Raw genomic sequence first — 16083 nt, forward strand, 5'->3', positions numbered from 1 at the left:
TGGGTCTGTAGAGAGGAGCAGCTGAGAAGCCAGAGTCCTGTGGCACTGTACCTGAATTAGGTCTGAGGGGGAGGTGGGTCTGTGTTAGTAGGGAGCGGTCCTGTCCTTCCTCACTAGAGAATCCAGGCCCGGAGACCCCTCCTTCCTCAGGACCCAGACCTTGGGCCCCCAGCCTTCTGCTCTCCGGTGCCAAGTGTCTCGGTTTCCGATGCTGCCCCCTGGTGGGCGACCCCCCACCCACTCTATTTGCGTGAGGGCAAACTAATTAAATACTTTTATTTACAAAAAGCAAACAAAGCAAACCGTCCTGCAAAGTAGGGTCAGGCTCCGCCCCTGCGGAGGTCGCGGCAGCAGAAGGCAGTGGTGGAGTGCAGGTCCAGCTGTCTCGGAGATGCTTTCTGGGCGTCCCCCTCCCGCAGGCCAGGGTGTTAGCTTTCGGGGGCCCTCGCCCCGCCCCCCCCTTGCCGCACCCTCGATTTAAGGCACAGCCCGCCCCCTTCCGCCCGGCCCGAGGGAGGGGCCGGATGGGCCGGGAGGCGTGGCAGGGGTCCCCCCCGCCCTTTCCGAGGCGCATTCACTGCGGAGCCCTGAGCAGATGGGTACGAGAGGCCTTTAGTGTAGCCCCCGGCAGCCCCCCTCTCCCCGCGTGGCCTGGCTCCGTCCCACGGCTCAGACCGGCGGGCCCGGCGGATTGAGGACGAGGCGGATGCGCTCCACACACAGCGCCGCGGCCTGCCGCGTCTCCTGGCACAGCGCCGCCAGGCTCAGGAAGCCGTGCGGCAGGTCCTCCACCACGCGCAGCGTCACGGGCTGGCTCAGGCTGCGTAGCCGCCGCGCGAACATGACTGAGTCGTCCAGAATGGGGTCCAGCGCGCACGCCTGCGGGACGGCGGGGGTGGGGCACAGGGGCAGGGTAGATGAACGCGGGGAAATACGTGGCCATGTGGGTGGATAGAGGCCGGAGACGTGGGGAGGGGGGCGGAGAGTCGGAGAATGAGTTTAACTGGCCTCTGCCTAGCTTCTCCCTTCCCCCAGAGACCCACCCTCTCTTTGCCCCTTCCCTGAATCTCCAAGCCCAGCGCCTGCCCCAGGTACTCAACAAGACTCCCTTAGTCTGCCCGTTTCCGGGCCTTCCCTCCTCTTCAGTCAGGCTTAGGCAGGCTTCCTCCATTCCCCGCCCTCTGCCTTCCCTGGGGGCTCCCTTCCCCAGGTGCACCAGTGCCCCGCCCTCCCCGCTCCTTGCCAGCTCCACCTTCCCTGTCTGGCACTCACCACGATGTGCACAGGTGGCAGGGTCTGCAGCATGCTGTCAGGTGCCAGCAGCGGTGACATGAAGGGATTCTTGAGGATGGGCGACGAGTAGAGGGTCACCCGTTTGACATCGTGGCTGGAGCGCCTGGGGTGGAAACCCTCAGGGAAGGCAGCATACACTCTATCCTTGGTGCTCAGCTCATCCCCGGCCTCAGATTCTTCAGATGCATCCTCAGGCCGAAGTAAGAAGTTGACGGCTGAGGGTGTGGAGTGGCCACGTGCCTCCGCTGACAGTGACAGCTCCGGGGTGTCCGGTGTCTCAGAGCTGCCCCTTAGGCTCAGGTCATGCAGCGTCAGGCCCTTGAGGGAGTCCGTTCCCTTTGGGCTCTCAGGCTGGGCCAGTGCTGTTTCAGACACACTGCACCGCATTGGCTCTGCGAGAGGAGCAGGGTTAGGGGGCCAGCCAGGGACACAGATAATCCTGGCTCTGTTGGCTGTGTGTATGGTTGGCTGGCCGGGAAGATCGTGGGCAGAGCAGTGGCCGGTGGAGGAGTTGCACCCTAGGGCTGTGGAGGCCTAGAGTGTTCCCCCAGACTCCTTCCCTGGGGATGGGCGGGGAACTCCAGGGTGCCCCAGGCTGCAACTCCAAGGGGGAGGTGGAAGGAGTCACAGGTCTTGGAGGTGGAGCTGTGTGCTAATAGAGGGGTGTTTACTTCTGGGAACCTGTTTCCTTCTCTGTACAAAGGGGATAAAAATAGCCCTTACCTCATAGGAGGTGGTGAGAACTCAGTGGGATAATAAGATTTGGGATTAGGTAGTGCTACCCCTGGGAGGTCATAATATATCAATATTTATGTTTTATTACCAGGTGCCCTGTTCCAGCTGCCTCCTTGGCCCCAGCACGAGGCCCAGTCAACTTTGTATTGTCACTTGAGACAGACGGTATGAATGGCTCAAAGTGGAGTAGTGAGCAGGCCCATGTGGCTTGAAAAGAGGCCCTGTTCACAGGGAGCTAAAAAGAATCTTGAGGACATACCAGGTTCCCAGAGATCCCACATCTTTAGCCACGTAGATATGCTCCCCCAAGTTCCTTCGTGTTCTTCAGTTCATCTCTTCCCTTTGTTTCGTTTTTGTTTTTCGGCCACGCTGGGTGGCATGCGGGATCTTAGTTCCCAGACCAGGGATCAAACCCATGCCCCCTGCATGGGGAGTGTGGAGTCTTAACCACTGGATCCCCAGGGAATTCCCCATCTATTCCTTTTGAATGACCAGACAAGCAAGTGCCCAAATGATGCTAAAGGTGCGCTTCAGGCCTGCCTGGTATAGCCACCTTGGCCTCAGCGCCACTGATTTTATCAGACTCATGCTGCTTACCACTAGGGCCAGGACCTTACATTTTTCAGTTTTTTTTTCCACTTGCTTTTATAAATCCATAAAGGCAAAACGCAAGACGATATGAGAATAACTGCATAGGTGCCCTGTGCCCCAGAGGGTCACTGAACAGAACTGTTGACTAGAGTCACAGGGCACCAGAGGACCAGCATCTTCAAGGAGCACCTACTGTGTGCCAGGTATTGTGCTGGGTGCTTGGCACAAATAGGTGTATGCAGTCCTTACAACAACCTTATGAGGCAGGTATTCTTCTTGTACCCATTTCACAGAGGAGCAAAGTAAGGCTCACAGATACCGTGACCTGCCCACGTCAGCCAGCAACCAGCCAGTACCTGGTACAGTAGGGAGCTAGACTGGCGTGTGCGCCTCTAGGGTTTGCTCTTGTCACTTTTCTCCTACAAGGAAACCGCCTATGCCCAATGGTCCATGTGCCTAAAATTCAAAATCTCTTTCAATTGTTTTTGGGTATATTTACTTGCAACCATTGGAATATCCTAGTATTAAAAACTGAATTTAAAATAAAGCACATTCAATTGGAATGTTTTTCTGAATAACAGGAACTGTATCTACTTTTTTTTTGGCCGTGGCTTGCGGGATCCTACTTCCCCAACCAGGGATTGAACCTGCGCCCTCGGCTGTGAAAGTGCAGAGTCCTAACCACTGGACCACCAGGGAATTCTGTGGGAATTGTATCTTTTTTTTTTTTTTTAATGTATCTACTTTTGAACATGCAATTTCTATTACCCAGAAAATACTATTGAAAGTGATTTGAATTGGTTGTGCTTTAAAATCCAGGAAATGGTGGGGAAAAATGGATCCCTGGATGGAAGTGATTTTTGGCTGCCTGAGGGTCCTCCTACCCACCCAGGGCTGGGAATCTCCTCCACTTCCTGAGGTCTGTCCAATCTTCTGATCTCCCCATGCCAGGGCCAGCCCCTGGAGGGGGTATATCCCCAAGCACTTCTGTTAAAAGTCTGGAAAGAATCTAGGAGGTCTGGACTCCCACCGAGGGCCCAAGGGATTTGGGTGGGGTTCTTGGGACTGAAAATCAGGACACTCAGCAGGTCTTCTGAGTCATTCCCCAGGGTGCCTTTCTGAGAGAGGCTGTTTAGAAAGCTAAATCTTACAGTTCCTGGGATTCTGAGTTGACCCGGGGGACCAGAGTCCTGGAATTTGTAGGATGTGGGCTGTCGTGGACAATCAAGGCTTTGTGGTAGGGACTTGGCACAGATATGGGGCAGAGCCAGGAAGGCGATTGCTGCTTCCCTGAGGGCCCAGGGCACAGCCTCTTGCCTTCCCCAGGACTTCTGGTGTGCCAGGCTGTCCCTCCTGGCCACGCTGGATGGGTGTGTGAGGAAAGGGCGTCACTCACCTGCTATGGGCACCGAGTTCGGGTGGGACTTCTGCCCGCTCAGCTCCAGAAAGGAGTTGAGCCACGAGGAGGCACCCAGGCGGAGGTCTCGGAAGAGCAGGGCTGTGTCCCGCTGCACCAGCCCCACCATGCCCAGCGCCTTCTGGTCCGAGTCACAGTGGTCCTCGGTCTCCCCACCTGGGAGTGTACATGGGGGGCTGAGTTGGTCTCTTCTCTTTCTGGGCCCAGTCTGAACACCCAGAACCTCAGGCATCTGTGCCCCCAGGGACCCAGAATATCTGATGGCTTCAGCAGGAACAAGGAGTCTCAGATTCCCTCTCCTTCACACTCAACGAGACAGGGCTCTAGTCTCTGACCCCAAAGGACCCAGGTATCCAAGCACCCGCAGGGCCCCAGTCGAGTGGGTGTGGGACTAACCAGCATAGGCATTGACACACTTGGAGAGCATGCTGAGGGGCAGCAGGGGGTCCATGAGGCTCAGAAGGCGGGAAGGAGAGGCGGTAGCCTGCAGCATTGTGGCCGGGTAGGCTGCCATGATGCCATCTGGCACCCGCACCCCATAGGCCGCTGCCCGAAGGGACACGGTGAAGCAGAGATTCCCGCCTGCGCTGTCTCCTGCGAGGCATATCCGCTCACCTGTTGAGCCTGGTTTGGAGGGGGCTTGGTCAAGCCTGGCAGGGAGGAACTGGAGCTCTGGGCCAGGAGCACTGGACTCTCAGAGGTCAGGTGTCGGGGGCCCAACCCCAGGGTCTAGCCAATTGCAATTTTAGACACTGGTAAACTACGGCAGGGATTTGGACCCATTTGGGGGATAGTGGTCAGAGGATAAGGCAGCCTTGGGACATGGAGAGGCCTGGAGATCAGGAAGCTCTGGGAAGCTTGGGAGGCTGGAGGTCAGAAGCAAGGAGGGAGGTGGTGGAAAAGGGAGACCAAGGGCACGTTTCAGGAGGGAGGGGCATCGAGGCCAGCAGATGGAAGCCAGGGCTCAGGCTGACTGCACACAAGGGCCACGGGCCCTGTGCCCTGAGGCACGGCCTCATCCCGTGCTTCCCAAGCTGTGGGGAGTGGGAGGTCGGAGGAGCTGGGAGAATGGGCTGGAGTGAGGCCAGGTGGCTGCCAGCACAGGACAGCAGTGGGTAGACAAACAGGAGGAGGCCGTGGGGAGGTGGGGGACAGAGTGTCAGGGCTAGAGTGGGCGGAAGTAGGAGGCAGAAGGAGGAAGTGGTTGAGACGGAAGGTGGGAGCACTGGGGCAGAGCTGGGGGAGTGGGCGGGGGACAGGCGGGGTGAACAGGCGGCAGAGGGCCGGGTGGCAGGAGATGGAAGGGGAGGCGGGGCATGCAAGACTGAGGCCTGAGCAACTAATGGATCGTTCCCCCTGCAGGAGGCTGGGGCGGGCTCGGGGAGCTGGTGGCAGTGAGGGGCTCAGGCTCACCAAGGAGGGCACAGTGCTTGACGGCCCAGCAGTAGGCGTAGAAGCACTCCTCCAGCGCCCGGGGGAAGGGGGCCTCGGGGGCCAGGGAGTAGTCGATGGAGAGGATGGGGGCGCCCAGCTCCTGGGCCCAGCTCTTGAGGTAAGGCTCATGGGATTTGGAGGTCTGGGCCACGAAGCCGCCGCCATGGATGTGCACTACCAGGCACCTTGAACGGGGTGCCTGCTGGGGGCGGGACCGCAGCTCCAGGCTTCTGGGGCCCTCGGACCTCCCCAGGCTGCTGAGCTCCTCACTGTCCTGGGGGTGAGGAACGAGGAAGTGGGTCAGGCCGGTGTGGTCTTCCTGGGCCTCACCCCACCGAGGGTGTGTGCTCAGAGACAGGAGTCGGGGCAGTGTGGGCAGTGAGAGGTGGGAGGACATTTGGGGAAGGTGCTTCCATGCTCCTCAGCTCTGTACCTGTCCTGGCTGAGGCAGGGACCCTACCTGTCCTTCACGCAGGTCATAGGAGATGAGCCTGACGAGGACAGGCCCGGGGCCTGTGTGGGCCAGTGGGGGTGAGATGGTGACCATGACCTTGGGGTCAGCAGTCAGCGGCATTTCAAAGGTGATGGGTGGCAGGCTGAGCAGGCGGCTTACCCTCACGGTAGCCGATGTCATGTTTGCTAGAGACTGGTGGGAGGGAACAGAAGGGGCGCTGGGAGGGGCTGCTGGCAGGGGTTCCCCTCACACCTCCCCTCCGACCCCCAGTCTTTTTCCTCCCGTGCTATCCCTGGACCTGGAACACTGCAGAGGCCCGGGAGTGTCTCTGGGCCTCAGTTTCCCCATCATGCACCAGGTTGGGGCCCTCACCGTGCCCCACGCTCACCGATAGCACCTGGATCTCTGTGATATTCCAGAAGGTTTTCCAGAAGTGCACGTCCAGGTTCTGTACGATCCGCTCAAACTCGGCCCCACGCAGCTCTGGGTCGATGGCAAAGCGGCCACCGGTGAAGAGGGAGCTGGCTGTCACACCTGGGGGTCAGGAGGGGTGTCAGGGAGCCCCTGGCAGCCTCGCTGGGGCAGCGGTGCGGAGGAAGGACAGGAGTGGAGGGGAGGCTGCAGGCAGGTCCCTGCAGGGACTCACTCAGGCCCGTCTCGTTGCGTTTGTAGTGCTCCCCGAAGGACACCAGCCCGATGGAGATGGTCTGCAGGAATGGCCGGATGGCGGGCGTGAACTGTGGAGACATGCCTCCAAGTCAGGGACCAGGGGCGGGCAGGAGTGGGGTGGGGCAGAGACATGGGGGGTAGATGTGGTCATTCAGCAAACATTTAGTGAGCTCTGGCTGCGTGCCAGGCACTGCTCTAGGCACCTTCATGGAGCTGATGTTGTCGAAAAGACAGACAATACTCAAATAAAGGCATGCCATATAATGTGAAGTAACGATCGATGTTTGAAAAGACGGTAGGTGGAGGGGACAGAGTGATGATTAGGGGTCTGACTCCTCATACGGGTCTCCAGGAGGGGACTTGAGGAGGGATGGGAATGAAGCGAGGGAAGGCTGTTCCCTGCAGGGGGCAGGACACGTGCAAAGGGTTTGAGGTGGCCCTGTGCTTGGTGTGATGATGGGTGTGGCGGGAGCAGAGTGAGCCAGGGGAGAGGCGCAGGGGCTGAGATCAGAGAAGCAGAGGGGGCTCACGTGGGGCCTGAGGATTTGGATTTGTTCTAGATGTGGATGGAGCCATAGAGGGTGGTGAGCTGGGAGAAGGATGATGCAGGGATCCCTGAAACTCAGAGAGGACAGAGATGAGGTGACGCAGGCAGTGGGGACCAGTTAAGGGGCAGCAGGGAGACAGAAATGGGAAAGGTCAGAGACAGGGCCCGAGATCCTGAGGCAGAAAGAGTCAAATGGGGAGACCCAGCATCTGAGAGGAGCCAGGCAGCTAAGAAAAGACAATAGAGAGAAGAAGAAAGCCACAGGAGGCTGGGCAAGGGGCCAGCAGGGTTCTTCTGTTCCTTCAGCAAATACTGGCCTGGGTCCTACTGTGTGCTAGGCACTGGGCTGGAACAGGGGCTGAACGAGACCTAGACAGAGAGGGCCTCTGCCCCCTGGGGCTGGCATCTTACAGGGGGAGGCTGTCCTGCAACATGGCACAGCTGGGCCCTCAGAGAGTAGCTGTCAGGCATGGCCCTGCCCCTGGCCGGGGGCCCAGTGGGCCAGAGAGCACAGCCGGGCTCAGGTGACCCTGGGTTCTCACTCCCGAGCTTCGAGGGGACAGCCGGGACACAGGGAGGAGCAGGCTGGCCCAGCTGGGCCGATCAATATTTGTGGGTTCAGCTTAGGTGAGGGGAAGTTCCCAGGAACGCCCAGGCTGGATGGGTGAGGACGGGCTGCTCCGCATGGAAGCAGAGAAAGGTGGGGTACGGTGGGAAGAGGCTGAGAGACTGCCAAGCTCAGCTACACTGAGGGTGGGGGAGGCCCAGAGAGGGTCTGAAGGGGTACAGGGTTACACAGTTCCAGATACTCCTGTTGGGGTTCCCAGATGTGGCTGGGGACTGTGGACACAGCACTGACCCCAGATGGGGGCAAGTTGGGCCTTGGCTCTGAGCCTGGTGCCCCAAGTGCTTCACAATTCTGAGTCCCCAAAATACTCTTCCTGTGAGTCCAAAGGCCTCAGGGCTGCTTCCCTGTCAGTTCTGAGATGAGCTGTGTCTCCCTGAGGGTGGTTTGGGGTGGGCAGAGTATAGGAGAAGGCCTGCAGCTGGGGGTCAGGGCCCTGGTTCAGGGAGGAGAGGGGCCACAGCCAGGTCTTCCTCACTGTCACCAACTTGGATATGCTCCCTGGCTCTCCCTGAAACCTCAACATCTGGATTCTACTGTGCCTTAGGTGAGTCGATATGCCCAGGCTGACCTGGGTCCAGTTGAGAAGCTTGGGGCCCCTCCCCTTGAACCTCTGTAAAATGGGGCTGGTACCCTTCCTCCCTGCCTGCCAGGCCTCCAGTGGGGATGACTAAGTGGGACGTGCTCTTACAAACTGGCCTTGAGAACAGTACTGGCTACTCTCCTAGAGGGTCTCCAATGAATTCAGGGGCCAGACAGGTCACGTAAAAGAGTGAATGAATCTCCTGAGTGTAGGACGATAGGGAGCAGTGGAGATCCTGGTGCAAGAGGCCATGCAAGTTAAAGATTTCCTCCACGGTAGATTCGGCCAAAGGGCCACAAGTTTGAGACCCTTCGTGCAGTGCTGTCTGAGCCCCAGACAGCTTCCCCTTCCTGCATCTGCTGTTTGCTGAATCCAGTAACACAGACCACTGTGGTTCCTCTACTATGCTTCTGAGCCTGGTTGGGGCCCACCATGTGCCTTCACCATGGGCCCAGAGGGGCAGGGCAGGGGGCTCACCTGGAAGCCCAGGCAGCGGCCATAGAAGCAGCCCTTGTGCAGAGTGATGTACTCATGCAGGAAGTCGGCAATGACCCTCTCATCACCCTCGAAGAAGAGCTTCCCGGGCTGGTTGGTGGCCAGCAGGTGCTGAGCGTAGTAGGCCAGAGCACGGAGCTGGGTGAGAGCGGTCAGGTAGGCCTCGAGTTCGGCCAGGTTGTGGCTGGTACGGAAGAAGATGCTGCGGCGGTTGGAGGCCACGTAGCGGGATTTGTGCAGCAGGTGCACCAGGCAGCAGCGGGCTGTGTGCACCAGGCTGCGGTACCCGTTGGCCGGCGTCTCTGCATCCAGGTCAAAGAGGTGTGCCACGCTCAGCAGGCGGCCCAGGGTTGGCTCCAGCCCCAGTGCCTGTTCCCGAACACCTGCAAAGACGCCTGACAGCCGCCGTGCTGTCTCCCCAGGGCCCTGGCTGGAGAAGAAGGCCATGTTGTCCTCTGCCAGGGTCACCAGCGACTGTGTCACTGTGTGCAGGTCCATTCTGTGCGAGAGCCGTGAGGCTGCGGGCAGGTCGGGAGGCACGTTAAGGCAGGGCTGGACCAGCTGGAGCCTGGCATCCAGGAGTCCAGGCTCTACCCCCTCCTCCCACAGACTCACGTCAGACCACAGCCCCTCCTTCAGACCGAAGGATGGAGTCTAGGGCTCCAGTTCCTTCCTTCCTTGGGACCCATGAGGCCAGGTACCCACTCTCTCCCTGCTCAAGAGGCAAGTTTGATCCCTCAGTCCCAACCTTCCTAAGACGCTGGAGTCCAGGCCCCAGAACCCTCTTCTTCAGGGGCCAGGAGTCCCTGTCCTCTCTTATTTGGGACACTGATTCCTTAGCTCCAGCATCTGTCCTACAGCCCAGGAGTCTATGTAACCCTTTCTCCCTTCTAGGGACCCAAGTTCAGGCATCTGTCTCCATTTACTCTCCCGGGACCCAGGACTCTCTCTAGGTTCTGAGCAGTCTGGACCCCCCGTTGGTCCCCTCTCTCAGGACCAGGAGTTCAAGCCCCCATCCTACCTCCTTCTCAGGTCCCAGGGGTCGCCCACAGGCCCTTGCCTTCTGCAATATTTGGGAGAGTTCAGCCCTCAACCCACCGATTCCCACCCACCTGGTGGTGTCCCAGGACCCTGGACCCAAGCCCAATTCTCTTCCTGAACCCAGGAGTTCATATTTCTAGCCTTACGTACAACTGAGGGGTCACTCCTGCCCCCTCCTGGTCCCTCCAGTCTGGCTGTGGAATCCCTTCCAGTCTTCTCTGGGGGTCCCCAAACCTTGGTTCCACTCCTCCCCCAGCTGGGTCCCTGGCCTTCAGGCCTGGCTTAGCTTGCACGGGCCAGCCCTGCTCCCTGCCTAGGATGGCATTCATCCCTGCCATTAACCTTGAACTCACTCTGAGTCAGACTCTGTGCTAACAGCTTTCTCTGTTTGCTCCTTTAGGTTCTCACTAACCCTCTGAGGCCCAGACCGCCTCGGTTCATGTTTCAACTGTTATTAGGAGCATTTCCGTCTTACAAGAGAGGAAACTTGAGGCTCAGAGGTATTAAGTAAGGAGATGAAAGTTTCCTTGAAAGCGGCAGAGCAGAAGTCAGACCCAAACCTCTGGGGCCAGAGCCGTTACTTTTGCTGGTCTCCATCCCAGGGCTCTGGAGACTGGGCCTCTAGCTCTGGCTCTCAAAAACTTTCCCTGGACTAGGCCTGACTCCCCACACTTCAGGGTCCCCGGTTAATCTTCCCGTCGGCATCCCCGTCCTGTCACCCAGGTCCTGGACAAGCTGTTCTTGCGCCCCTCGGTGGGGATGCTGCCCTCTGCTTCAGATACTCTTCCCTCCTGAAGCCCATCCAGCACCTTGCCTGACTCCCAAGTCGAGGGTCCCCCGATCCCCCAGAAAAAGGTGTCTCTTTTCGCCTCTAGGCCCTGGGGTTTGGCAGCGGCCACTCCTGTCTGTCAGCTGGCAGTGAACTCACCCCTCCCAGGCCTCTTCAGAGCTCCCCAGGGCTGGGACTGCTGCTGACTGCGGCTTGTGCCAGTTGCAGCCTGGGATGATAATCCCGGGGAGGGGCCCAGCCTGCCCAGGGTGTGGCCACCAGCTCCACCTCCCACCCAGAAAGGACAGTGAGAACCCAGTGCTGTAAACAGAGCCTGGGGCCCAACTCCCAGTCATTGCCCAGCCTCCTCTGCCTTTGAACCCTGGAATTTGGGCCACCAAGACCCTCCTCCCTCAGTCCCAGGAGTCCAGACCCCTAGTCCCCTCAACAGTTAGAAACTGAGCCGTGCAGGTCCCCTGTCCCCTCCTCCCTTAGACCCAGAAGTCTCACCCTGGTCCTGAACAAAGTCTGCCCTCTCACCCAGCCTGGCTGCCCTCCTTCTCCCCAGGGTGGATTCAGGGAGCAGAAGCACCATGATTGATCGCAGCTCCTGCCCCCAGACTGGCCGTGGCCCAGCTGGCCCCAGCTGGTGGGCAGAGAGAGGGCAGCCAGCCTTGCCTGTCCCTCCCAGGAGGACAACAGCCGATTAAGGGCAGTGCCAAGCTCAGCCAGGGGGCCCAAGCCGCAGGTCCTGCTGCGTGGTGTTCCCACACTGGGCACCCTGTACCTGCCACTAACCCTTCCAGCCCATCCTGCTGTGACTGTCATTCCCACCTCACACACGGGAAACTGAAGCTCAGACGCACTTCACCTCCGTTATGCCACGTGCTCCTTGCCTGGCCAGCTCTTTCTCACCCTCAGGACTCAGCTTCTCACCTCCTCCAGGAGGGCTCCCCCCATCTAAGATGCACCCCCTACCACTGCTTTCTGCCATCATCTTTAAGTTGTTCTTCCTAGAATTTTACATATTTGCAGTTTTCCATTTATTTGTTTCCATGTGTGTTGTTTGTGTCCCCCAGGGGCAAAACCAGGCTTCATGGAGCTCTGACACTTTTACAAGTGGAGGTGGGGCTCTTTAGGAAAAAGAATAGAAAACCACAAGTATGATATTAGGTACAGGCCCTTGGAAGAGGCCTGTGCAAATGAGAGGCCTCGGTGTCATGTGCTTGGCTGTAGGTGACTCCTCCCCTGTCACTCTGCCTGGGATATCATGCCCATGGGGGCATGGGATGGCCCCAGGGGCCATCATGGGGCCTAGCATGTAGCAGGTGCTCAGCAAATATTTGAAGAAGGAAGGAAAGGGAAGAGTAAGAGTGGGGGCAGGAGGGCCTGGATGGGAGTTTGGGACGGGCCCACCCCTCCCCAGGACGCACAAACAGATGGACAGACAGAGGCCTCTGGAGGCAGCTCTGAGCTTGGTGGCTGTGACAACAGAACACTGGCCTAAGCCACTGGCCAGGTGATCCTAGATGAGCTTGGTCTCCTCATCCGGAAACTGCGCTTGGCCATCCTGCCCGCTGAGGGCCGGAAATGATCTTGGTAAGCAGGACCCCACGGCGGCATTTCTGCTCATGGTTTGCTTTGTGGTTCTCACTCAGCCTCACTGAGATGTGTATCGGGTCAGTTTTCCATCTAACATACTGTACAATTTACTGCTTGTGCTGTTTGCTTTCTGTGTCTGACAATAGATTACAGGCTCCCTGTGGGCAGGGACTTTGTTTTGTTCACTGCCGTACCCCCAGCCCTTGCGCATGCCCGGCACAGGGCTAGCGTGGTATTTATTGCATGGCTGCGGTTTCCCATTTTATAAAGCAGCTGTCATTTACTTCCTGTCTGTGGGGTAGGGCTCCTTATCGAACATGAGGGCACAGGAGACCTGGACAGAAGAAGTAACCTGCACAAAGCAGTGAGGAAGAGGCTGGATCCCAGGCGCTGCCCTTTGCCTTGTTCCAGGCGGCTCCCTGGGGGCTGGGCCGGATGGAACAGGGAGGGTGGGATGCTGAGTTTGATAGAGGTTTGCCAAGAATCTGAGGCAGAGAGCACTGGGGCAGGGGCAGGCCATCAGGGCCTTGGGTGAGGACTGGGGCAGAGGGAAGGGTGAGGGTCCTGCTGCCTGGGCACTAGCCTTTTGCCCTAAATGGTCACAGGACAACTGGACCCGGCCTGGATTTTGATCCCTGGGGACTGAGCAGGAAGAGAAAAGGGTGGTAGGGAAGTAAGTGGGGGGAAGATCAAGGAAGGGCCAGGTATGAGGCCTGGGAGGGGCAAGGCCTTCTGAAGGGGGAGAGGCCTGGGGGCAGATGCAGGCGAGGGGTAAGTGACTGTGGCTCGATCCCTGACTGTGTCTGCATGGAAGAGCAGACACTGCTCTAAGACAGCTGTGTGCCAGGCACTGCTCTCTTCCTGTGCTTTAGGCGAGGTAACTTGTTTCATCCTTTCCACAACCCGTGAGGTAGGAACCATCATGACCCATTTCGGCAGATGAGAAAACTGAGATGCAGAGAGGTGACATACTGCCCAGGGTCACCGAGCCAGCAAGGATGCCACAGCTTCTCTGCTGTGTTTCTGTGTGTATCCGTGTTGCTCCTTCTGTCATGTCTCAGCTCTGTGCTTTCTGGGTGGGCAGGTGTGAGTATGTCTTTGAGGTTCCCATGGACGTACATACATATGTAGGTTCCTGTCATGCCTAGCGTTGGTCCCGGTCTGTTTGTGGGTGAGTGTGTCCACATTTTTTCTTAGCCTGTGTGTTTTCTTTTCTCAGTATGTCTGCAAGCACATTTGTATGCATGTGTCATGGCCTATCTGTGTTGCTCAGCCTGTGAGGGTTTCTGTGTCTCTATTTCTCTTGGCCTGTGAGATTGTGTGGCCATGTGTTTGTATGTGTATGGACGTATATCTTTTGTGTGTGTGTGTGTGTGTGGTACCCATCTCTTCCTATTTGCTCCAGTTCGAACCCAGGGCATCAGCATGGCCACCTCCCAGTCCCATCCAATCCATCATGAAGTCCTGTTCCCCCTGCCTCCCCTAGAAAGCACTGGAACCTGGCCCTTCTCTCACCTCCACTAGCCCCTTTCTCTAGAGGACTGTAACAACTCTTTCTGTGTCTCTGTTTTTGCCCCCTCCATGTCTTTTCCACACAGCAGCCAGAGGATTTTTCTAAAACTTAAATGTGGTCACACACTCCCAACCCTTCAACACCTCCTCCCTTGCTCTCAGGGTAAAGACAGTCTGAGCTCTGAGCCTGTCTGAGCCTTCCTGTGTGCATCTGGAGCCAACTCCAGTTCTATGCTTGGCTAATGATGATGTCTATGGCAGGGAGGATGATGAGTCTGGGGGTCTCTGGGCCCGGCGGCTATGTCAGTTTCTTTCCTGCTCAGGAAATTCCCATAGGTCCTCACTGGGATTGACACATACTCCTAATCCAGCAAGGACTTCATGTGTGCCTCTGCCTGAGGCTTGTAGCATCTCTGTTGGTCTGTCAGTGTTTCTCCAGCCCGCTGAGATCTGTAAATAATGTGACCCCCGAGGGAACCCAGGTGACAGCACTTCCTTCTCCCAAGTGAAATTTAGTCTGTCCAAAGCGAACCCAGGGCTCCTTAGTCCTAGGAGTAGGAGTCAGGAATTTAGGTCCTAGGGCAGCCAGGCTGAAGCAGGTGGACTGACAACAAATGGATGAGTGGACTGAATGAAGGATGGTGGGACAGGGCTGTTTGGAGCTGTACTGCACCCCTCCTCCAGGCATTCCCCACTATAGGGCACCCCTTCCTCCTACCCGACTCACCCCTAAACTTCCTCTTTGGACCACAGCTTCTAAATCTCTTCTCCATTACCGTCTCAAGAGGGTCAGAGACCTGAAAATCGGCGTTTGAACCATCTCCCACGTTGAAATCACAAGGCAAGAACTGCCACGGTCACACAGCGTGTACGGAGCTAGAGCAGGAACCCTGGTTCGGGACACTAACATTCTGGACTCTACTCCCAAGATGGTACTGGGGCGTCGGAGAGTTTTTATGCTGGAGGTGATATTTCCCTCTCACATCACCCGCTTCTCACAGTGGATTATCCCCGCACCCCCGCCCCGCAGGGCAGCAATGAGCCAGTCCACGGGCCCCCCCACTTCTTGTGGCAGGAGGTCAGTCCACTCGGTCCCCAGTTTCCCACAGGATGTCTAAAGTTCCTTCCGGCTCCCGCCGGCCTCCTCCCACTCACCTTTGGCTTTGCCTTTTCGCCACCGCCCGCGCCTTTGACTTTTGGACCGCTCTTGAACCTTGTTCGAGCCCGGAGCCCCAGCGGCCACAGGGAACCTCACTTCCCTGGCCGACTCCATCAATTTTCCGCGGCCCGGGCCCCGGGGCCAATTCTACCAGCCTGGGCCAATTCCACCCGCCTGGGCCAATTCCACCCGCCAGTCACCGCCCCGAGGACCAATCCTCGCTACGTACCACCGTCGGGCCCCCACACCACCCAATCTCGGACTTGCTTCTCTCTGGGTCCCGCCCTCTGAGCAAGGAGGGCCGCCCTCCACAGTCGGGTCCCGCCCCCCGCCGCAGGCTTAAAGGGCCCGCGACCAACAAAAATGCAGCCTTGGAGGCGGCTAAAAGCGTATTGGGTCAGAACTAGTGGGGAGTCCCACGGGGGTCACCCCAGCAAGGAAGCCCCGATGTTGTCACGTGTTGGCTGTCATCCTTGTCTTCCCACTCACCTTCCCAGGCAGGGATCGTCTAGAACGCACCGGGTCGGCCCGCCGAGAGGTGAGCCGGGTGCCACTTATCTTCCGCCTTGGGTCGGGGAGCGGGCCAGGTCCTCGGGCAATTCAAAGCCGAGGCCGGGCTGCAGTGCAGGAGGCGTGGCTCTGCCAGGGACCCTTTGGAGGAGGAAGCCCCGCCTTTCCCCCTGCCCTCAGTCTCCTACTTCTCCTATTGCTCCGTTTCTTGGGGTTCTCCTCTCTGCCCTGTCCCTCCCCGCGAGAATGGAAGGGAGGGACTGTAGGGTGCTCGGCGCCTGCGCACTAGCTCCAAGCCGTGCACTCGCCCGCAGGGAGGAGAGGCGGCCGCGGGAGCTGCGCGAACCTGAGAAAAGGCGGGAAACAGAGGAGGCTCGAGGCTCGCGCGTGCGCACACACTCAGCTGTCTTTGTGAGGGTCCCGGAGAGGCGGCTTTGGCTGTGGCGGCGCTGTGGTGAAGGCGTCCCTTGAGACTGGGTTCGGGAGGCCCAGGGAGGCCGCTGTTTAGCACCAGAAGCACCATCGCTCCCCTCCTCCCCGCCCTCCCAAAGCACACGAGCAGCCGTGGCACTGAGAGACCCGGATGACCCTCTTCTCCTCAGTCCTGAGAGAGGCGGCCCAGCCCTTCCGGGGGACACAGGCCTCTG

General features: G+C 58.4%; 1 protein-coding gene across 5 annotated transcripts; it reads right to left on the bottom strand.

The window, feature by feature from the left end:
- Positions 1 to 262: 262 nt before the first annotated feature.
- On the bottom strand, positions 263 to 15660 carry LIPE (lipase E, hormone sensitive type). 5 transcript variants are annotated; one of them, XM_082676092.1, is made up of 10 exons: positions 15416 to 15660; positions 8826 to 9361; positions 6571 to 6661; positions 6313 to 6458; positions 5931 to 6116; positions 5450 to 5744; positions 4433 to 4660; positions 4016 to 4192; positions 1273 to 1685; positions 263 to 879 (listed from the first exon to the last, which is right to left on the bottom strand). In XM_082676092.1, the coding sequence occupies exons 2-10, from the start codon at positions 9339 to 9341 to the stop codon at positions 670 to 672; spliced, it is 2262 nt and encodes a 753-aa protein (XP_082532218.1). In that variant the 5' UTR covers positions 9342 to 9361; positions 15416 to 15660; the 3' UTR covers positions 263 to 669. The 5 variants fall into 5 exon arrangements, with proteins under 5 accessions (XP_082532218.1, XP_082532216.1, XP_082532217.1 ...); XM_082676090.1 differs by lacking the exon at positions 15416 to 15660 and adding an exon at positions 14923 to 15111; XM_082676091.1 differs by lacking the exon at positions 15416 to 15660 and adding an exon at positions 10813 to 11044 and having other exon boundaries at positions 8826 to 9273.
- Positions 15661 to 16083: the final 423 nt, after the last annotated feature.

Source organism: Grampus griseus, assembly GCF_964374135.1.
Source record: "Grampus griseus genome assembly, chromosome: 19".
Lineage (NCBI taxonomy): Eukaryota > Metazoa > Chordata > Mammalia > Artiodactyla > Delphinidae > Grampus > Grampus griseus.